Source organism: Orbicella faveolata, unplaced genomic scaffold, assembly GCF_042242905.1.
Source record: "Orbicella faveolata isolate gen_17 unplaced genomic scaffold, um_ofav_v1 contig_1, whole genome shotgun sequence".
NCBI lineage: Eukaryota > Metazoa > Cnidaria > Anthozoa > Scleractinia > Merulinidae > Orbicella > Orbicella faveolata.
In genome coordinates, this window is record NW_028301536.1 from 1426699 (window position 1) to 1449400 (window position 22702).

The 22702-nt window shown below is 38.3% G+C and overlaps 2 protein-coding genes and 1 pseudogene across 2 annotated transcripts; 2 read left to right on the forward strand and 1 right to left on the reverse strand.

Moving 5' to 3' along the window:
* The first annotated feature begins 13488 nt into the window (after window positions 1-13488).
* On the forward strand, window positions 13489-15720 carry LOC149117666 (uncharacterized). The gene is made up of 2 exons (XM_089283900.1): window positions 13489-13821; window positions 14189-15720. The coding sequence occupies exon 2, from the start codon at window positions 14562-14564 to the stop codon at window positions 15426-15428; it is 867 nt and encodes a 288-aa protein (XP_089140026.1). The 5' UTR covers window positions 13489-13821; window positions 14189-14561; the 3' UTR covers window positions 15429-15720.
* Window positions 15721-16050: 330 nt separating this feature from the next.
* Window positions 16051-17468, reverse strand: LOC149117667 (uncharacterized; annotated as a pseudogene).
* A 929-nt stretch (window positions 17469-18397) lies between these two features.
* LOC110042666 (microfibril-associated glycoprotein 4-like) lies at window positions 18398-22526 on the forward strand. Its single transcript, XM_020748032.2, has 4 exons — window positions 18398-19017; window positions 19256-19370; window positions 20532-20958; window positions 22289-22526. Exons 1-4 carry the CDS (start codon window positions 18697-18699, stop codon window positions 22524-22526), a joined length of 1101 nt encoding a protein of 366 aa, XP_020603691.2. The 5' UTR covers window positions 18398-18696.
* Window positions 22527-22702: the final 176 nt, after the last annotated feature.

Genomic DNA, 22702 nt, shown 5'->3' on the forward strand with positions numbered 1-22702 from the left:
ATCTTCAGAAGAGTAATCAAGTAGATTGTTCAGAATTGCCCATCGAGCACATCGAACATACACGGCAAATACCCTCAAAAACTTGTGAATGGTTCAAGACACGTTGAATCTCTTTTCTTTACAACTTCTAATTTATATTTCATTTTGTTTTTGTTAAGTTATCGTTAACTTTGAATCCTTCTTTTTGAAGAATGATTTTCAGCACGTTATCAGTTGGTGTTACAAGATCTATGTCGTCATACTACCGTAAAACTCGACACTTACGATGTAAGGTACAGTGCGCCCAGCAATTGCTTAAAATACTTAATGAAACACAAAATAGCTACCCTGTTAGTAAATGATGTTTCGACAAACTGGGCGGAAGTCATCTTCAGTGTCAAGTGCATAGTGTTTGACAATCGATAGTGTTACAAGTCCGGTTCTTTGAAACTGATTGGTCCTTTTAGCTGGGATGGTATTAGCTGTACGCGTTAAAAATCATCAACAGTCATTAGTCAATTCTGTAAGTCTTGATTCGTCTATTTTCAGTCAAATTAAGTCGTTTCCTTTTACGTGACTTCCTCGGTCTTGTTTATGTCTCCAATAAGAAAAATATTAAGGACATTCGAGGTACTTCTCTCGAATAGTTGGACACGGCCACATGAAAGCTTACTTAACGTAGTTTATTAAAAAGAAATGGGATTTCATTTTTTTTCCTTGCCGTATATTATGTTTGTGATCATTAACCTCTCCTGTGGCTGAAGCTGTCCTTTTAAGCGACAAAGGAAAATGGAGGAATAATAAGATTATAGAGTTTTAGAATATTGTTCGTAAAATGTAAGGGAAATTTGGTTTATTCCGTTACGTTTGCAAACGGTGTACTGACCGGAAGGCAGCTTTATGCTGTCAGGCCAGGGCGGAAACCTGCTGACGAGAATGATTTGTTCCCTTTGAACAAGAAGACAACTAAGAGAAAAACTATGCTCACCACAACCGGGAAAGTAACGGCATCCGGGAACATTGAGAACACAAAGACTATGTTGATGTAATGAACAATGAGTCAGGATTAAAAGAAAGTCCGTGGTAAGGAGGACTGGGGACTAATCCAAGTTCAAAATAGAAAATCCAACAGTGAGTCAGGAGTTTTGATAGCAAATAATTGTTCAACATAATTAAGGTGGGCAAGCTCTGAGTGTTCGCTTCTATCCATCGTCGCACCCTTTGGACAACTGTTGATGAATAATTTGCGTAGATTATCTCTGTATCGCATGGTTTTGGCCTGAAACCGAAGAGCATCTTAAAAAAGGAAGCACGGTAGCGAAGTGAGGAAGAGCAAGAGAGTAAAGTGAGATACTTTTATCGCTAGCGGGAAAAATTAAAAGATAATGAGGATGCCGGCATACACGAGGTTCGTCTCGACATCTTGTGAGTCTTTGCAAAACTTTCCCAGTTTGTTGATTATATTTTATTTTCCTGTTGGTGGGTCTCATCAATTTTGTATTAGCGATCGTAGATTTCTTGAACTTTTTATTTCCCACAAGAAAAGCGCAGTAATAAAATCTCGTCAATAACAATCTTCAAATATCAATTACAAACACACACACACACAAAAAATAATATTATTATATTTACATGCTTTTCGTGGCTGGAGTAAGCCAAATACTGAGTTTGATTGAAAAACGGTGACGAAGGGATCCACCAAATAGCTACTACGCAGAAATTACTAGAAAATATCCACTAAATACATTATGAAAGGCAGATACACTGGAAAATTGGGATTTGAAATAGCTTTTACGAACGAATATGGCATGCGATTTAAATCTACACCAACTCGAGTGCAAGGCTTGTCATCTTTTTGGATTTAAAGTAAGAAATGTTTTGGAACAATATACTCGAAAATAATTTGGTGGCACCGACGTCGCGCGCAACACCAGGTAGTGACGTCATATTACCCGTCAACCGCGGAGTAAGGTGTCTGAAGTGTGTCTGAAATCGTGATAACAAAGAGGCCTCTCAGTGGATTGTCTTCGCTGTAAAACGCAATGAATGTAGATAGGTTATCAATAGCTAGGGAGGCCACCAACTGTTGTAAAAATTCCTCACGCATGCACTTTCAAGAGTCGTGTCCTTTAGAACAGTTCATCCAAGGCATTTATGGACGTCATAATATTTGACCAGTTTATTCTCCAGCTATTCCGGTTCCACTTGTCCGAGATGAATCTAACTGTTTCACATATTCCTTGTAGGTGTTTCAGGCTCTGAGAAGGAAAGTGTTGTCCTTGTAGCAAGAAGGAAAACTTTTGAAAAGTCTTACGTATCTCTACTTCGCGCTTACGTCATTGAAACTGCAAACGGAATTGATAACAAATACTGCAGTTTTATAAGAATATGAAGGTTTATAATAACTGCTTGTGTTATTTCTGAATGCATCTTAGACGCAAGGAAGAAATAGTTTTGTGGAGCACCGTATCATTCTAGCTAGCATTTGACAACTATAGCCAATAGTGGCTGTATCTTTTTCTAGAGAAATCATTGCTAAACTTTTTCTAGCTTTCATTCGCATTCGTTCTTAGTAAGTTGGGCATGAGATGCGCATCAATCCTGATTAATTCACAACTACAATTTTTTGATAAGTTAATAAAGATGGTGAATTTTACAATTTTTTGTTACGAAATCAATACAGATAACCGGGCAAATCACTTGATTTAATACGATTTTTTGGGGGCTCCTTAACTTGTATTTAACGTTGAATGTTAATCCAATGTTGATATCTCTGCGTGAACGTCTTTTAGATAAAATTCCAATTATTGACCGTAAGTCTGCCACAATCTTAAAGAGACATGTCTTCATACACGTCGAAACTGGTTATATTGCATAAGGAAAAACACTTTAATCTAACAACGCTTTGGTTCAATGTTATATCGGCCTTCCCTACATAAATAGTTCTGATTGTAAGGCCCGGCTTTGAAATTGCAGTAATTAGCCCATTTTAACGCCATCTAAATTTATGCCATCTTCAGGAGAGTAATCAAGTAGATTGTTCAGAATTGTCTATCATGGAGCACATCGATCATACATGGTAAATACCCTCAAAAATTTGTGAATGGATCGAGACACGTTAAATTTCTTTTTTTTCCAACTTCTAAGTTATATTTTAAGTTGTTATTTTCACATTACTATTAACTTTGAAGTCTCGTTTTTGAAGAATGATTTTCAGCACGTTATCAGTTGATGTTACAAGATCTATGACGTCGTACTACCGCAAGATTTGAAACTCACAATAAAAGGTGTGCCCAATAATTGCTTAAAAATACTTAATTAAACACAAAATAGTTATCGTTGGTAACTGATGTTCCGACATCCAGGGCGGACGTAACCTTCAGTGTCAAGTGTATAGTGTCTGACAATCGTTAGTGTATGTCATAAGTCCGGTGCTTTGGAACCACCCTGATTGGTCAGTTTAGCCGTCATGGTTTTGCCGTAAAAGACTCATGTTTGTCAATAGTGATTAGTCGGCTCTATAATTCTCGATTCGTTTATTTTTAGCCTTTGAGGTCCCTTCGTTGGTCTTGTTTATGTCTCCAAAAAGAAAAATTTAAATAAATTCAAGGTACTTTACTTGAGCAGTTGGATGGCCAAATGCAAAGCTTACTCGACAGTCTGGTCGACAGTTTGGTTAGTGTTACGGTCCAAATAGTCATATTTAGCTGGCAATCAACTGGTATTAATTCTTGAATAGATTTGGGAGAACTTAAATTATGAGAAATAGGCTGTCAGTAATTATAACTTTATTTTTAGGAAAACGTGCATGACTAAAAGCACGCGTAACATTATTAAGGATCAATAATTTAAGTAAGAAGACAATTTTGCATCTGCCACAGGAATACGTTTTCTTCTAGAACATAGTGTATTAGTCAAAGCGTTTTTTTTCGAAACCTCAATGCAACCAGAGGAAGGTTTCTCCCACGTGATATTCAATACAAAAATATACCCAGTTATGATACTTTGATTGACGTCATGTAAATACTTCTCAAAAACGTGACTAAAAGTTTTCCACATGTGCCTTCATGTTCATTCAGATGACGGCAACTTTGCAAAACTGTTGACAGCTATTAATATCACAGAAATGGCTACATCATGAAACAAACGATAATGCTTTGTCATAATTGCATCCCACCACAGTGAACAGTTAACGTTATAAGCTTTTTGACGATATTTTAATTTTCTACATTTAGTTTTCCCATAAAGTAAATTCCCATAAAATGTAATAACTGCAATTCAAGTTTGTGTGCATTTCTTTAGCCTATACTATATCTTATGTCCAGAAACATTACTGACGTTGTCTACAAAACAAAAGTAGCCAATTTCCTTCCCATCATAAAGCACGTTTTATCATTTTCAAAACAGAAACTAAAAAAGCAATAAAACAAATAAACAAACAAACAAACACGATCATGGAACTTATCAGATTGTTTGTTTACATCTGTTAAAAGCAAATACCGCTTTATTGCTTTGTTACCCAACAAAGTGAGGTGAATCGAAATTCATTACGAATCGATCACTCTCCAGTTATTGAGGCGATATAGTTTATGTTGCTTCCATATAACGTTCAGGTTCTCCTGCCAAAGTAACAGAACTCAAGCGCCTGTCCTTATTAGGATGTCACGTGATATTCATCCCAAAGGCACGTATTTGAACTGTTAACTTGGATGGTGGCATATGTTCTTAGGCTTTGGAATATTTGTTTATTGTTGACAAGCATATCTGTTGATCCATAACCAAATATTGCAAAGCCAAAAAAACTAAAACTAAACTTTGTAACTGTTTACGACTGGTTACGTCAGTTCCTTTGAACTAAATCACGGTTCTGAAAGGTGTCCATGGCATGTCGCATCTAGGACAAGAAGTCCTGCCGGATGAAAGAAATATTCAGGTTAACTGCTACAACTTAAAGTTATCTGAATTGCAGGGCATAATACAAGAAAGTTTTTTCTCGGGATGACGCCTTGGTCCTATGTTATATCGGCCTTCCTTACATGGATGGTTCTGATTGTAAGGCCCGACTTTGAATTTGCAGTAAGTAACCCGGATTTAAAAGACATAATGTTCACGCTATCTAAATTTATGCCATCTTCAGGAGAGTAATCAAGTAGATTGTTCAGAATTGCCTATCAATGAGCACATCGATCATACATGGTAAATACCCTCAAAAATTGTGAATGGATCGAGACACGTTGAATTTCTTTTCTTTCCAACTTCTAATTTATATTTTGTGTTGCTATTTTTACATAATTATTAACTTTGAAGTCTTCTTCTTGAAGAATGATTTAAGCACGTTTCAGTAGGTGTTACAAGATCTATGACGTCATACTACTGTGATTCTCGAAACTCACAATAGAAGGTGTGCTTAGTAATTGCGTAAAAATACTCAATTAAACACAAAATAATTATCGTTGGTAACTGATGTTTCGACAACCCGGGCGGAAGTCACCTTCGGTGTCAAGTGTTCAGTGTCTGACAATCGATAGTGATATAGGTCCGGTTCTTTGAAACTGATTGGTCAGTTAAGCCGTGATGGTATTAGCTGTAGAACTCGTTAAGTTTGTCAACAGTGATTAGTCAGCTCTATAAGTTTCGATTCGTCTATTTTTAGTTAAATTAAATCGTTTTGTTGGTCTACTCTGTGTCCCGAGTAGGAATGTATTAAAATCGTTCAAAGTATTTTACTCGAGCAGTTAATAAGGGCCATTTGCAAAGCTTATCAGCTAAACGTATTTATTAAAAAAATGGGGTTTCATTATAATTCCCTTCCCCCACTGGTATGATGCGGAGTGATATTGAACCTCTCTCGTGCCTACAGCTGACCCGGAAAGTGACAAAGAGCAACGAAATAAAAATAAAATAAGATTACAGGTTCTAACTTAGAATATTCGTAAAATAAGAGTGGAATGTGGTTAATGCTCTGAGACGTTTTAACTCGTGATTTTCGCAGGATACGTTTGCAAACGGTGTACAACGGATTCTCAGATTTCCGATTTTTTATTACTTTGCACTACTCCCTCTATTGTTATCGGAAGGCAGCTTTCTGCTGTCTAGCCAGGGCGGATATTTGCTGACGAGGATGATTTGTTCGCTTTGAACAACAATGCAACCAAAGGCAAAGCTATGCTTACCACAACCGGGAAAATAACAGTATCCGGGAACAATGAACCCACAAAAATTGTGTTGATCTAATGAACAATAAGTCAGGATTAAAAACAATCCATGGGGACGATGACTGGGGACAAATCCAAGTTCAAAATAGAAAATCCAACAGTGAGTCAGGAGTTTTGATGGAAAAACCTCGCTCAACATAATTAAACTGGGTCATTACTTTACCATTATAATTAACCGCAACATCGAAAAAGGCCGCACTATTACAGGTAATGAGTCAGGAAAATGAAACGAGAGTGAAGCAAATGTTATCGGCCAAATAAAGGAGTTTCAAGAAGTTGCACGAAGTACGTATCTTTTTAGGTTAAACCAAAGTTACCGTATCTGTTAGGTTCAACTTAACGAAGTCATCATCACCATAAGTTAACCGAAATTTTGGCTAGACCGCTTAGGAGGTTACCCGAATATCTCGAAGAAAAACGAACTTTTCGGATAGCTTTCATGCTGTGGAAAATGAGGCAGTAAACGGCCGTCCTCGATCTTTTGACCTTGGTCAGTTTCCTCTGACAACGACTCTGTTTTTGTTATACTTATGAAAGCTCCGGATACGTTGATCTTAATCTAAGGACCAAACATTGCATGCAGCTGAGTTTCGATCCCCCACTGATTGCGATATACAAAGCGTTTGATTAAGAAAAACTCGGAAAATAAACAAATTAAAATCTAGTCACAACGAGATTCGGATCACATTATCCTTCCTATGACAACGCAAAGTTGATAACTACAACTAATAATTAATGCTGGTCACAGAGTTATGTTCAACCGGCTAGTCACCTAACCTGGCGTAGATTATTCTCTATCAAATCAAAATCTAAAACCAGAACATGTATCTTCAATGGTTTCTAGCCTTTGAAATGATTACTTCTGCAAACGGAATAACAAAAATGATCACGCCAGACTTCAAAGCTTTTAACTTTGCTAAAGAAACAAGAGGAAGAAGCGTTATTAGAGAAATGGAAGTGGAAGTGTATTCGGAAGGTTCTTAAATTTGGACAGGTTTAAATTTGCGAAACATGTTGGACAGGTTTAAATTTGCAAAACATGTTTCGGATGACCAACATCCATCTTCAGTTGCAAATACAAATGAACGGCTAGTTGATGTGATATAAAAGCGAACTTTCATAGAAAATATGAATACTAAATAACAACATAAATATGAAGAACTAGAAAATACAATGGTTTTTTATCACACCGTCTAGCTGTTCATTTGTATTACAACTGAAGATGGATGTTGGTCATCCGAAACATGTTTTGCAAATTTAAACCTGTGTGTTTTTATCTCAAAATTTTATTTTAGTGGTATGCAGTTTTCTACGAATGATAACGACAATGACGAAAAGTCGGCTGGCAGCTGTGCACAATATCACAAAGGAGCTTGGTGGTACAGAAGTTGCCACCGGTCAAATCTTAACGGTTAACACCTGAACGGACCACATTCTTCCCGTGCTGAGGCTTTCGAGGCTTCAGGTATTCACTAAAACGTACTGAGATGAAGGTTAACACCAAATCATGAATCTCTGGATCTAGGATCATCCAACATCCCGACAAGGAAACATCATGTACAACTGTGAAATCAACCGCAAATGCGTTCAAATTGACACCGTCAGTAAATATATAAATAAAAGTGACACCTTTAAAAACAGCACTCTTTTTAAGGGGTTCAGTGAAAGATGGACTTACTCTTTGTGACAAGTGTCTAGAAGTTACATTTCACAACTGTGGTAAAATGTGCTCTCGCTTATTTCTTACATTATTTATAACATTTGTTTACAAAAAACCAAACAAAAATCAAAAAGTAGTAGAAGACAGAAACGAGTGTTATGTTCGTGGGAATAGGAGGTGTAGCGAGATGTAAGTTGGAGGGATTGTTTTCTATTTCTTTTATAAATCACTTAGAGGAGATCTAGAAGAAATGAGAATTACTCCTTTGTTGTGATTATCAACGAAACTCTTGCATGATCAGCTCAACATAATTTCTCCTCTGTTTAGTGCATGTATCAGTGTGATCTCGAGATGTCTTTGAGGTGGTTGTCATGAGGTTACACTCATAACTTGAAGATTTTGCTGAATTTTTAGCTCTTGAGTGGAATTCACAGAGCCAAAAAATTAAACCATATCTGAAGTATAAGATATAAAAGGCAACTAGCCTCATTAATTACCACTTGATCTCAAACACACCCAGAGTACTTTGTAGTCTTATGTGCAACATCTTGGAGCATAATCTACCTTTCTGTGTCAATTCTGTCTCAGGGGAGAAGAAATGCAATATTTATCAAACCTAATTTTAAAAAAATGTCCGGAAAATATAGTTCTGTGGTAGTGCAGTATTTTATACATGTAATAGTTGTGCCACACCTTATTTTAGATCAAGAGCTATTTAGCTCGATTATGACATAAAAACTGCGGCGCAACATGATTCTAAAGAAATAAATTCCAGTGATACTTGGCTGTTTTCCCCCGGGGGAGGGAAAGGGAACACTCTCATGTAGCCCCCCACCCCCCCTCCCCCCATTAGACTAACCTGGCCGATGTTTGACATCATTCTCTTTTTCACCAGTGTAAAAGATGGGATTCTACCATCGAGAGATGAGGTTTTACGTTACAGTTTTATGTATTGATATCCACACAAAAACTACCAAGCTACCACAAAAAAAATTATTAGACCGGAAAAATCATGATTGCACTCCTTTCAAGATGGCGGCCATATTAGACTTACATGGCTGTTGTTTGACATCAACCTCTTTTCAAGCCGTAAAAGAGATGGGATTCTAATATCGAGAGATAAAGTTCCAGGCGACAGTAGACTGTCTTGATGTAAAGACAAAAACTAGCAAGCTACTAGGAAAAACGTTATTAGACCTGAAATGGTGGACTTCCTTTTGAGATGGCGGCCTTATTAGACTTACATGTCTGTTGTTTCACATCATCTTCTTTTCAACCTGTAATAGAGATGGGATTGTAATATCGAGAGACTGCATTCTACCATGGAGAAATTAAGTTTTACGTGAAAGTTTTCTATCTCGACATCCACACAGAAAGTACCAAGCTACTACATTAAAAGGTTTGAGACCAGAAAATTTCAAGATGGCGGTCATATTACACTAACATGGCCGCTTTTTGGACTTCATCCTCTTTTTAACCCCTTAAAAAGATGGGATTCTAATATCAAGAGATGCCGTTTCAGGCAACAGTAGGTACTAGGAAAAATGTTATTAGACTTGAAATGTTGGACTTCGTTTTGAGATGGCGGCCTTATTAGACTTACATGTCTGTTGTTTCACATCATCTTCTTTTCAACCTGTAATAGAGATGGGATTGTAATATCGAGAGACTGCATTCTACCATGGAGAAATTAAGTTTTACGTGAAAGTTTTCTATCTCGACATCCACACAGAAAGTACCAAGCTACTACATTAAAAGGTTTGAGACCAGAAAATTTCAAGATGGCGGTCATATTACACTAACATGGCCGCTTTTTGGACTTCATCCTCTTTTTAACCCCTTAAAAAGATGGGATTCTAATATCAAGAGATGCCGTTTCAGGCAACAGTAGGTACTAGGAAAAATGTTATTAGACTTGAAATGTTGGTCTTCGTTTTGAGATGGCGGCCTTATTAGACTTACATGTCTGTTGTTTCACATCATCTTCTTTTCAACCCGTAATAGAGCCGAGATTGTAATATCGAGAGACTGCATTCTACCATGGAGAAATTACGTGAAAGTTTTATATTTTGATATCCACACAAAAACTACCAAGCTACTACATTAAAAGGTTTGAGACCAAAAAATTTCAAGATGGCGGCCATATTACACTAACATGGCCTCTTTTTGGACTTCATCCTCTTTTTAACCCCTTAAAGAGATGGGATTCTAATATCCAGAGATGACGTTCCAGGCGATAGCTGACTGTCTTGATATAGAGACAAAGACTAGTAAGGTTCTACGAAAAATGACATTAGACCTGAGATTTTGAACTTCGTTTCAGGATGGCGGCCCGTATTAGACTAACATGGTCGATGTTTCACATCATACTCTTTTCCTCCCGTTAAATAGATGGGATTTTAACATCGAGAGATGAAGTTTTAGGTGACAGTTTTATATCTTGATATTCACACAAAAACTACCAAGCTACTAAATAAAAAGTTGAAAGAGTAGAATACTTGCATTTCTTTTTAAGTTGGCAGCCATATTCGACTAACATGGCCGTGTTCAAGTTTGACATCATCCTTTTTTCAACCCGTGAAGAGATGGGATTCTAATATTGAGATCCAGGCGACAGTAGACTGTCTTGATGTAAAGACAAAAACTAGCCAGGTACTAAGAAAAGCGTTAATAGACCCGAGATGCTGGACTTCGTTTGAAGATGGCGGCCATATTAAGCCTCATCAGGAGCCATAATCGGGGACGGAGACCGTAAGCGCGCGCCATTTCTAGTATTGGGGTTGTCCCCATGATATGGGACAATAATTCTATTTTTAGAACAAATTGCGCCATCGCCTGCGGCACACGCGCGTACATGCTGCGAGGATTTTTGCGGATGTCGCGCGGGGGAAATGGCGTCCGAAATTCCCGAAAATTTTCATGTTTTTGGCTCACAACTCAACGCGTTTGCGTCTGTTGGAATTTTTCTCAGGTATTTTCGTCGTAAGCTGCTCCAGTTTGAGTGAAGTAAGACAGTGTCGAATATAGGTATGTTCCGCTTTAAGCTTAGATATATATCGCTGACCAAGTTGTGTTCCGACGGATGCTTCTTTTACATGAGCTGTACATTACTCCACTTTAAATTTCACATATGTTGAAGATTAACAGCTTTTCCATTGCACAGCAAAAAACTAGCTGGATATATTTAGATTTGGCAGAGCTTCAGGACTTCATAGTTTCCTAGCTCCTCTTGCCACACGCTTGCGAGGAATTTGCCAGTCTATCGCGACTGAAAAGTAAAACAAAATAATGGCTAGTTTGGTCAGTTTGAGTTTCGCCTGAATTGTAAGCAACGCTTGATGTTTCATCAAGGCCTAGTAACTTTACGTCCGTAGATACTGCTCAGTTTTATCTGTGTAAAAATCCAGTAAATTCTCTGTTGTCGATGAATTAGAGCGCCCGCCGATGCGTGTTTTGTACAGTCAGTAAACATGACAAATTGTACTTCCACTGCACTTTCGTGTGAAAGCGTACATCGAACTCAAACAATAACTCTATAGTTTTTAAATATGTTTAAGATTGATAAATGTTTGAGAACATATTAAAAGCTAAGCTGAAAATATGTGAATAAAGCAGAAATAATCAGCAAAGTTCCGATGATGCTTTCTTTAATCAACTTCGAATAACGATTTCGATTTTGTTGATCGAGTTATCAAAACTCCTTGTCTATTTTCATTATCGCAGTGTAAAACTTCACTATGCTTATGTTGAAGAAACACACATGATGTTAGCAGCCTTTTTTGCGTTCCGTTTGTTGCAGCATCTTAGAGCAAAAGATAACGAAAGAAATCTTTGTCAAGATTTGTTGACAATTGAAAACACCGACTCGGACTTGAAAGTGCACGAGCTGCACCATGCAAATGAGCTAATTGTACGCGTCAGACTTTCCTTTCAAAAACTTTTGCAAACTCACCAAACAAGCAGAAACAATAAGAAACCATCGAAACAGGTTTTGGTTATGATTAACCATTGTCTGAGAAACTCACAAATTAACTCGATACCAGAGTAGAGAGTTTTATTGCATAACTTTTCTTTACAGAACAAACGCAAAATCTTACTCGTACAACTAGCGCGAGCAGATATTATTCATTCCCAGCGCGAAATTGAGGACTTGTTTTCGATCCTGAAAAACCCACCTTTTCCGTTAGCTCAGAGCATAAAACTACATATAAGCGCCCTGGTTCGTATTCCCTGCCTTATTCCCTGCCATCGCCGTGAAACATACGTAAGATAATCTCTCAAGGTCTCTTAACTCTCACCATTTGATCAGGCAACGTGACAACATCCGCGTGAGAGCCTGCGACATATGCGTGGACCCGCGCGGATATATGACGTCAGGATGGCGCAATTTGTTCTAAAAATAGAAAAATTGTCCCATATCATAGGTGCGCGTGGATCCCAGGGCTTACGGTCTCCGTCCCCGATTATGGCTCCTGGCCTCATGTGAAAAGATCGGGGATGCTCGTCATCCCTATAGGGGTGTAAATTAGTGAAGTTGGTCTCGTTTAGGATGTTAATGAAGAAACCCTACCATTTGTAGCAATCTCATTATCTTTTTGGGTTAATCTCGATGAAATTTCCCTTTCAGGTTTAGAGGCTAAAGAAAGCACAAGCCACAATCAGATTGGTCTTCTTTTTAAGGGGTTTAATTTAAAATTTCCAACTAGGGACAGACTGAAGGGCTATTCACCGATTAAGACCCGTCAAAGATTGCGCACAAAGATGCAAAGGAGGCCGGTAGAACATTCATATTTAACGCCCTGTACCTGAAGCAGTCACATGAAATAAACTGGCATCATCTTGAAGTGCCACTGTGAACAAATTCTCGATATCCTGCACTTTTTTTTTACATTTTCGTACGCAATAGGTCTTTCCTAGATTTACTGCGAAATTTCAATCTATTACTAACATTAGAACGCACGTTTTTTGGACCTTTATTTTCAAGAATTTACGGCCGCAATTCATTTTTCTTGTTCCAAGTCTTGGTTGAGAATTAGACCAAATGATGTCCTTTTCTCAAAAATACCACACGGGTTGAAATACATATAAAAGCAAGTAGTACAGGAATTCGCATAACGAATAACAAAAACTTTGGCTCTTATACAGCTGAATCGTGCAATTCTCTACACTAGAAAACATGGATATCGAGAATCTGATCACAGTGGCACTTTGAGGTTATCGCTCTTCAATAAAACACCCACAGATAAAATTTGAAAGTAAACTAAAAATACCTGGACTCATGAAGGAGTAAATCAGGTCTGACAAGATAACAATTATTTAACGCGAACATCTGGCCAAAAGGTGCTTAGGTTGACTCAGCCAGTAACTCACTCAATCCTTTTCGTTCCTGGTGGAACATAGGTCGTCAACTAGTGCCTGCCACCTGACCATATTTTGCGTAGTAACTTTCACTCCCGCCACGTGAGCTATCTCTCCTCCAATTCTGCAGTTCTTGTGCGCCTCCAGGTGTGTTGGGGTCCCCGTATTTTGCGTTACCCCAGTGGGATCCACCCAATGTCCAACCGTTGGGTTAACATCAGCTGGAATTTTTAACAAGGTTATGTAGAGTCCTAAAGTGTGACGTCATGTTACCATGGCGCTAAAATATTGGGTTCTAAACAACTCGGATTATCTCTTGCGCGTAGGTCACGTAGTCTTTGTCATCGCTTTGTCCGGAGGTCAAAACCCTTCGTAACCCTGTGTTTTGCAACAAAAGACGCCACGAAGACGGACAGAGGGTGAAAAGGTCAATTGCTATTGCGAAATTACCGCTTTTGTCATAAGAAATAGATCTAAAGGGACGGAAATGGTCTACTGCTTTGCCCCGTCGCGCAACCATTCTTCGGAGAGCCATACTTGCAAATACTTTAAATTTCCGAGCGCAGAAAAGGAAAAAGACGAATACAAACGATGGATCCGTCTGATAAGGTTAGTAACGGTATTCATCATTATCTTGCTGCTTGAATACAACATAAAATACGGCAGTTTTGAGTGAATGTGCGATTTTCACCGACTCGAAATGTTGTACCGTAGAAGCGACGAATGTCTCAACAACCGCATGCAGTGTTTTTTTATATATCATTTTAGTCTGTGAGTGCTTTGATTACGATATTTTTCGTACATTTTGCGTTACCTTGCATTATGAACCTTGAGAAAGCTTGAATATAACTGTGAACTGAACATGCATTTGTTTTCACTACGCATTAGTAAAATTTTTATGTATAAACATTATAATCACGTAATTCTCACATCAGATCACAAACTAAATGGCGATTTCTTAATCTTACTTCTACAGGAGAGAAGACAGAATGCCCGGCAAGCACTCAAGGGTGTGTAGCTGTCATTTTAGAGAGGGCAAGAAGTCGAATGGCCCAGAAATTTTTGAGCGGAACAAAGACAAACTATTCGCTGAGCAAAGGGGACCTCCTCCAAAGAAAAAGAAGAGTGTGCCCAAGGAGAAGACTTTAAGTTAGTTGGTAGAACAGGCTCAAAGAAATGAACCACCATCTGTTGAAAAGGAGAATGAACAAAGACCAAAAACAACACAGGAGGTTATCCTTGAGGCAGAACTGGACCTAGCAAAAAGAGAGTTAAAGAATCTAGAGGATAGATTACACTACAAGAACAGGTGTTACACTGTGACAGAGCTTCCAGGAGATGTTATTAGAATGGAAACTGGGCTTCCAACAAAAGAAGTCTTTGACATTGTGGTGAGACATGCCTTGAGGTTTAAAGATTCCATCAACTATTTTGCGGGCTGGAAGGTGGAATCTATCACCTTTGATGACCAGATTTTTATTAGTTTGATGAAAGTCAAACAGAACTACACAAACCTACACTTGGCCCAGCTATTTAACTGTAGTGTTGCTACAATTGCTAACATTGTTACAACATTTATTCATGTGTTGCATGAAATTTTATTTAAAGACATTATGACATCAATTCCATCACGAGACAAAAGGAAACTATCAGCGCCATCATCCTTTAGTCAGTATGGATCTTGTCGTATAGTCATAGACTGCACTGATATCGAGGTTGCAGCACCTGGACTGATGAGTCAGCAAAATGCAACATACTCATCCTATCGTGGAATGAATTCATTTAAAGTCATTGTTGGTGTTGCACCAAATGCCGTCATAAACTATGTAAGTAAGCTTTTCCCGGGGTCTATTCCAGACAAAGCCATCGTGCAGGAGTCGGGCCTCCTCCAACACTTAACCCCTGGGGACATGATACTTGCTGACAAAGGATTTCTCATCCAGGACATTGTCCCCCATGGAGTTTCAGTTAATGTACCACCATTTCTGAACAAAGGAGCTTTCACTGAAAGCGAGGCAAGGGCTACAAAGGCTATAGCAAGGTGTCGGATCCACGTCGAAAGAGCCAATGCCAGGCTGAAAGACTTTAGAATTTTGAGTTTTATCACCTCCTACTTACGTTGTTATGCTGATGTATTATTTCAGTTGCGTGCTGCTCTTGTAAATTTGCAATTCCCATTAATTAAGGAGGGATGTGAAGATATGGTTTTTGAATAGTTTTGTTCATAGCATACAAGTGAATGTAAGATTATATTTCAAAGCTAAAGCAACATTTAATTACAAATGTCATGGTGAACTCAAATATAAATTGGATATTTATGTTACTCACATCCCATACGCTACATATTTTAAGAGTGACCATACAACAGACAACACTGTTGCCTTACTTTGAACAGAACTTCTATTACTTAAATGCTTTGTCATAAGAAGTCATTACACTGAAAACTCAAATACTATTTTCATTCATCTGTGAAATTATGAAAAATGATCTTAATCATTGCTTGGCAAATGACAAGGGGATATCCCCCACCTCCCTCTTCTCCAAAGAAAATAAGTGGAGCTCTACCTCCCAACTTTCTTTCTTGGAAAACTTAATGGGAAGAAAATACTATCAAGCTATTTCAGTGCAATTATAGAATTCTAATATGTTTTCATGTTTAAAAGTTTATCTCGAAATCACTCATGGATATATTAGCTGGCTTGCTTTAAAGACTAAGTATCAACCAACCACAATACTCTCCTTCCACTAATTTTGGGAATGAAAAATTACATGCGTTCTCCTTTGACTACTTTTGGGAATTACAAAGTTAAAATTTCTCTTCCTGATTTGGGAAATTAAAGAAATTACAATTCTCCTTCCACTACTTTTGGGAATAAATGGTCATGGTAAAATTGAAGTAAGCGCGGAATGTTTTCTACCCATGTGTCGTCCCTTTGTATCAGTAAAATAGCTACATCTTTTGTAGTCCATACAACAAAATAACAAAACCTTCCTACGTGAAAAGTACATTTCTCCCTGTGCTTAGTGCCAGTAGACATGCTCTTTCTTCAATGCATAACCCCGCCCACTTTCACTTTTTTTAAGCCAAAATGTTCTTGATTTCAAAGCCTCTTCTATTGTAACGTTTCGTTCTGTGTACGGGCACTTCGTTTCCAAAACAGTTTCGTCATCAACAATGCCATCTGGGGATGCCCCAAGGATTCCAGAAGAATCCAACCAGATACCAGTTTCTTTTACTGTTTTCCCTGTTTTGAGGGTGAATGCTCTAATGGCTTCCTCTTCATTGTCCACTCCCCACTGGATCGCTTAAACTCCCGACAAATCATATTCTCCGAGAAGACGTTTCAATAGCGAGGGGGTGATTCTTTTCGCATTTAGGACGGAGCCAAAGTTACTAGCGGTAAGTCGGCCCCTTCTTGCGATATGCCAAGCAGGGTTGTTTCTTTGGCCAACTGTTATCTCGCTAATCCTTACGATTTTTTCTTCATCTAGTTTGGAACTGCGGACCAAACAATCCAACTGCTCTTGAATTCCTCTAGCTCGAAGAAATTCGTCAGAATAAATAATTTCCTCGATAGAAGGCGTGGGCAGCTTGCTGATGACAGGGGGCTCAGGGCTGAGCAGCCGGCAAAGTCCTGTAAACTTCCCATATTTCTTTAGATCTTCATAGAATGCGGAACGATCGGCGTGGGTCAGCGTCCTCGACAAAGCACAGTAATCTTTTGGCGGAGGAAACAGTTCAGAAACCGCTTGATATGAGAGCGATGTGTTGGATTTTCTCTTTCTCCACCGACATTCCAAGTCTGTACGGCTTAGGTGGTAAATCCCATGAATGAAAAGGGCGGCCACGTGACTACATTTAAACGCTCCTCTTGGACATTCGCATTCGGTTGTTTTTATGTTTTGTTGTTCATCCAAATAAATCTGCAATTGTTTAAAATAAAGGATTATTCGTATGGCAAACAAGTTTTTCGAAGAAAAAAGTTGTGGCAAGATTACACATTGGCCGTCGTTATGTAAACGAAAGTCAACCTGTGATATATACTTGAGCGTAACCAACAACTTTCGAAAGAGTAACTCACCGTGACTTTATAAACCTTCTTTTTCATACTTGCGTGTACTTCACCGCGTAAAAGTCCCTCGTGATAACTAAATGACTCCACATGATCAGACTTACAATGATTGTCTCCCTTCTTTATCGATTTCTTTTCATCTGAAAAATAGGAAAGCAATGACGCGATTGAAAGCGTCGCCATTTTGAAAAGCAACACGAGTTTGTTTAGAACCGACTTTTTCGGCGTCATGGTAACGTGACGTCATCGCTTTAGGACTCTATAGCGATACCATTGGTCACGTGTTGTACTATATTAGATAACTAATTTTTGTTTTTGTTTTTGTTTTTGTTGTTGCTTTTTTTAATAGAAACTCGGCCAGGTCAAGTGAAAGGATTAAATGCTTTTATTTTGTGTACAAATGTAATATATAGATTTAGGCCAGCCTAAAAGCGTAGCTCCTGGGCCGCGTTGTTCAGAGCCAAATAACCCAGGAGAAGGTAGAATTTTGATTTCAGTTTTGTAGCTTTGCGGCACGGTTTTCTGTATATTGTTTGGCCTTCTGTTTTGAGTTTTAATAATCACTATATACACAAAACAAAGCAGCAAAAAACATTTGTATAGAAAAAAAAGATATAATTCGGTTAACTTTTAATCCTGGGTTAGCGTTAACCGGCTTCCGAACAATCCTACCCTGTTTCCAACAAGTTAACCTGAGATGAGCCCGCGATCCGATCGAAAACCAGCACTTGGTCAGCGGTCACCTTCAAAAAAACACGCGACTTCTTTATGCTGTAAACTTGAGCCCGCGATATGGTCACGTGATACTGGTCAAGGATACCTTGTTTTGACAGGTGTCAATTGATCATAACATGGATGTCCAATATCAAAGAAGTACACGGTAAACCAATACTGCATGTCTCTGTCAACCTATTATTTGGAGTATGGCGGCCATGTTGCGCGACTCCGTCGTCGTCGCGTCGTCGTCGTCGCCGTCGTGCGTACGCGCCCACGAGCAATACCGCTAGCCATGATAACCATGAAAAAATCAACTCATGGGTTTCCTTTTCTCTCCTATATGAGTATGGGGCTCCGCTTGGCGGCCCTTCGGGCCGCCGGAGCTCCGCTATGAAAGATCTGCCGGACACGACAATGTTTTAAATTTGAGATTTCGTGAAAGGTTTCGATCCCACACTGATTGCGAATCGAAGAGTTTAAATTAAAAGTTAATAATCTGCACACAAAGCACAGAAACTAAACAAAGTGAAATTGTCATAACATCTGATTCATATTACTTCATCTTTTGTATGAGAACGCCTCAGTCAATAAGTATAATTAATAATTGATGCTAGACACAGACTAGTTGTGTACCACTAGAGACCAAAGGTTTGGATGATTCACTATCAAAGCAAGATCAAAGGACGGGAAAATCATGTATCAGTGGTTTTTAGCTTCTGTGATGATTACTTCTACAAACGCAGTAACAAGAATATTTACGCCAGACCTCCAAGCCGTTAATTTTGCTAAAGAAATAAAAGGAAGAAGACTCAATGGAAGCGTCATTCGAGAAATGGAAGTAGATTCGGAGGTTTCTTGCCAGCTGCAATGTGTGAAAGAGAATGGCTGTCTGTCGTATAACTTTGGACCCAACGAAAATAAAAAGAGATTCAGCTGTCAACTAAGTAATTCTGATCGATTTGTTGGCTTGAAGAATTTTACAGAGGACCATGAATTTCTCTACCGAGGAGTAAAGGTAACATGATGTGTAGACTGATTTGGGATAAAATTGGTTATTTTGATCTTTTTAACTTACTTATCTTTCACTTGCTTCTTTCATATTTTCTTATAGTTTCTGGACTTAAAAAGAAACTTTGTATAATAAATAAATAATAATGTACAATCAACTCGCGAAAATAATTCTTTTTCTTGTCAAATGGCACACGCAAACTCAACTTTAGATTGATAGCAGAGTGATCGTTAATTATTTTTAGAGCATCTGTGAGATGGAAAGTTCTCCTTGTGGGGAGAAAGAAGTCTGCATGCCCAACTATCAAGACAACGGTGCCCAGTGCAAATGTCAAGATGGTTATGTTGGAAAACCTTGCGGTATGTATCCCAAAGACAGAATACAAACAATGCACAATTTCATTACTATGGCAAACATAACATAACTTAACATAAACTTAACACTTACCACAATAAAAGCAGTAAAGCACAACAAAAAAGAACACATACATGTTAAACACAACACTATGTAATAAATACGTATTCGCTTGAAGGATAGGGGAGAGGTTATTTAACTGAGATAGCACTCGTGGTGTAGATTCTTAACTGCACACACGGTAACAAATACTGCCATTTAAATTTTTCCAAAGGATTAATTGTACTAACACATTTATATGCCGTTCTCAATACATATGTTTTGATACTAAAAAGTGAAAATGCCAGTTCAGTTAATTTACAACAAGTATTGCTGAAGAATAACTGAAACTGCCAAAAAAATCTGAATAACGTTAGACAGTTTTTCTTTTTCAGTTCAGTGAGAGGGAGTGACAGCAATCATATTACTGACTTTACGTTTAAGAGTCTCCTTACAACTTGTGTAAGGAATATAATGCTTAACTCGTCAGTCATGCTTTTACATGTGCATCCAGATCTTTCCACATTTTTCTACTGCTGTCCAAACTTTCGCGACCATCAAAGCACAAGTCGATCGACAGACGCAATCTACGCATGACTTTCTAAGCATGGCACAAAGAAACCATCGTAAATGAAGACTATGATAGATAACAGCGGTGGCTAACGGTTAGAGCCTAGGAAATGCGATCAATCATAAATTGTTTTACAGCTCTTATTGAAGACCATTAATGTTTTAAATAAAGTAATAAAATCTTCTCTTTCCTTTTAACAACTCAAAGAGGCAAAAAGCTGCGCCCAACTCCTTCAAGATGGCTTCACATCCTGTGGCGTGTACACGATCAATCCAGATGGTGGCAAACCAATTAGAGTGTTTTGTGATATGACCACGGAAGGTGGAGGATGGACAGTATTTCAGAGACGTGAAAGCCTAGCTTTGCATTCAGCATATAATATTTTCGTTCACGTATTCGCATGGTTATCATTTTAAAAAGGAGAAACAGATTCAATTTGTCCTCAGCTTGTTAAATTCCACTAGTTTTACAAACACACAACGAAACAAAAGGCTCAAAATTGAAAACACTTTCTATACCAACATTCCATATTTCGTCTTTTTCTGTTATCTTTCAGGGCCAATTCCAAAAAGCTGCTCCCAACTCCTTCAAGATGGTTTCACATCCAATGGCGTGTACACAATCAATCCAGATGGCGGTAAACCAATACAAGTGTTGTGTGACATGACCACGAATGGTGGAGGTTGGACAGTTTTTCAGAGGCGTTTGGACGGTTCTGTTGACTTCTATCTTGGTTGGGAATCCTACAAAAACGGGTTTGGAGATCTGAACGGCGAGTTCTGGCTTGGAAATGACAATCTTCACCGTTTGACTGCCATTGTTGATGTCACCATGCGAGCTGACTTGGAAGACTTTGAAGGAAACATCAGATACGCTGAGTACACGACTTTTAAGGTGGCAGACGAGGCAGATAAGTACCAGCTTTTGATTGGAGGGTACAGTGGCACGGCTGGTGACTCGATGACCGCCGGCCATCGCTTAAGGTAAAATTATTAACTAAACGCCGTTACACCTTCATCACAGCAAGAAAATAAAATTTTCAATTTACTTTTTCTTGTGTTAACTTGTTTAGTAATTAATTTGTCTTCATGTTAATTTAAGAGTCGCCTTCCTGCAAAGTAGCTTTTTAGCTAAGCAGGGTTGTCACTACAAATAAAGAATTACCATTTGTTTTTTACCAAATTGACAATCTATTCATTTTCTGTGGTAGTTGATTTAAGGACGTTCGCGCTAATTGTTTCTGCGCGTCCTTACTGCGCACGCAAATTCAAACGCCACGTCATGCATGAGAGCGCTCGCTAAGTAATAAAATGAACAATAATAGGGCAGATGGCCATTGCAAGAGCTTTGCCTGAATTTAACGATCTTGGACGTTCGGTGACCCCTACTTTTCTTTCCAGGAACAGATTTTATTTGCAATTAACTCCACATTGTCCAAAAACGAACAAAAAATCAATGTGGGAAGTTAACAAAAAGTTCAAGAATTCTGTCTTCGGGACATCGAATATTGCCATCTTGCGGCGCTTGAAACTATGGTCGCTAAATGCGAACTTGTCTTTAAGGAACCTCGCCAGTTGACTAAATTCACTTAATAGGTCCTCTTAAACAATATTTGGCAGAGAACATTTCACTTCAGACACTGACCTTGTTTACTAAAGAAGCACGATTTTTTCAAATTTAGGGTGTTCCTTCGGGCATGTTCTCTCTAAAACGAAGTCGGTGACCCCCCATTTTTTGTTGTTGTTGTTTTTTACATTTCTGACATAACTAACTCATCATCTTACAGTGGTAAAAGTCTCAGAAAAAAATAAATGTTGGAAAATTTTCGCGCGAACGTCCTTAATGTCGTTACTCGCTGATTCCAAGCTTAAACATTTTCGGAATAATTGTAAAACTTGGCTCCTACGGGTATTTTTAAGAGCCACTTTCTAATACATGTACAATAGGGAAGATATTTGTTTACAAACATTGTTTTTGTTATTTAAATGTTCAAAACATTAAACAAAAGAACTCTTTGTTTCACCAGCCGATAGTTCTCTGGTTGGCATATTAATAACAATAGATGACGTCACTGATATCTTTGCTATAACTTGGACATTTTCGGATTTTGTTAGTTTTGCAAAACTACTAACAACTTGACCACGCGGCCAGCGATTTATCGATGTTATGGGGTATGCTATGTCACATATGACAACAAAATTCATATCTCCTTGTGATAATATTTCTATTCAAGGAGAAAAACCGTTCGTGTTTTCCGTTTACCATGAAAATGGTTAACAATGATACTTTCCTTCCACTTTTTCACATTTATAGTGGAATGCGATTTACGACCATAGATAAAGACAACGACCGAAGTGTAGAAAACTGTGCTATAAAGTTTAAAGGAGGCTGGTGGTACAAGGCTTGCCATAATGCAAATCTTAACGGGTTGTACCATGGCGGACCATACGAGTCTTATGCAGATGGAGTTTGCTGGAACGCATTTAAAGGACTACAGTATTCATTAAAACGCACGGAGTTGAAGCTGAAGCCCAGGTTCCTAAAGAGATGACATTTCCAGTACTGCATGAATTATCTTTCAGATCTCAGCAACGTATGTTATTGAACAGTCTCAAAATGCAACTTAATTGGCAACACGACTTTTTTTGGTATGACTGATTGTGATTGGCTGAGAACAGCTTATTTTACCGCTTATTTTTATTTGCACAACAGTCCAAATTAATGTGC

Bases quoted from the DNA above. Each gene is read 5' to 3' on its own strand.
- LOC149117666 (XM_089283900.1), top strand. From the start codon at position 14,562: ATGGAAACTGGGCTTCCAACAAAAGAAGTCTTTGACATTGTGGTGAGA.
- LOC110042666 (XM_020748032.2), top strand. From the start codon at position 18,697: ATGTATCAGTGGTTTTTAGCTTCTGTGATGATTACTTCTACAAACGCA. The intron at 19,018-19,255 runs GTAACATGATGT...AATTATTTTTAG, and splicing joins TTCTCTACCGAGGAGTAAAG to AGCATCTGTGAGATGGAAAG. The intron at 20,959-22,288 runs GTAAAATTATTA...TCACATTTATAG, and splicing joins ACCGCCGGCCATCGCTTAAG to TGGAATGCGATTTACGACCA.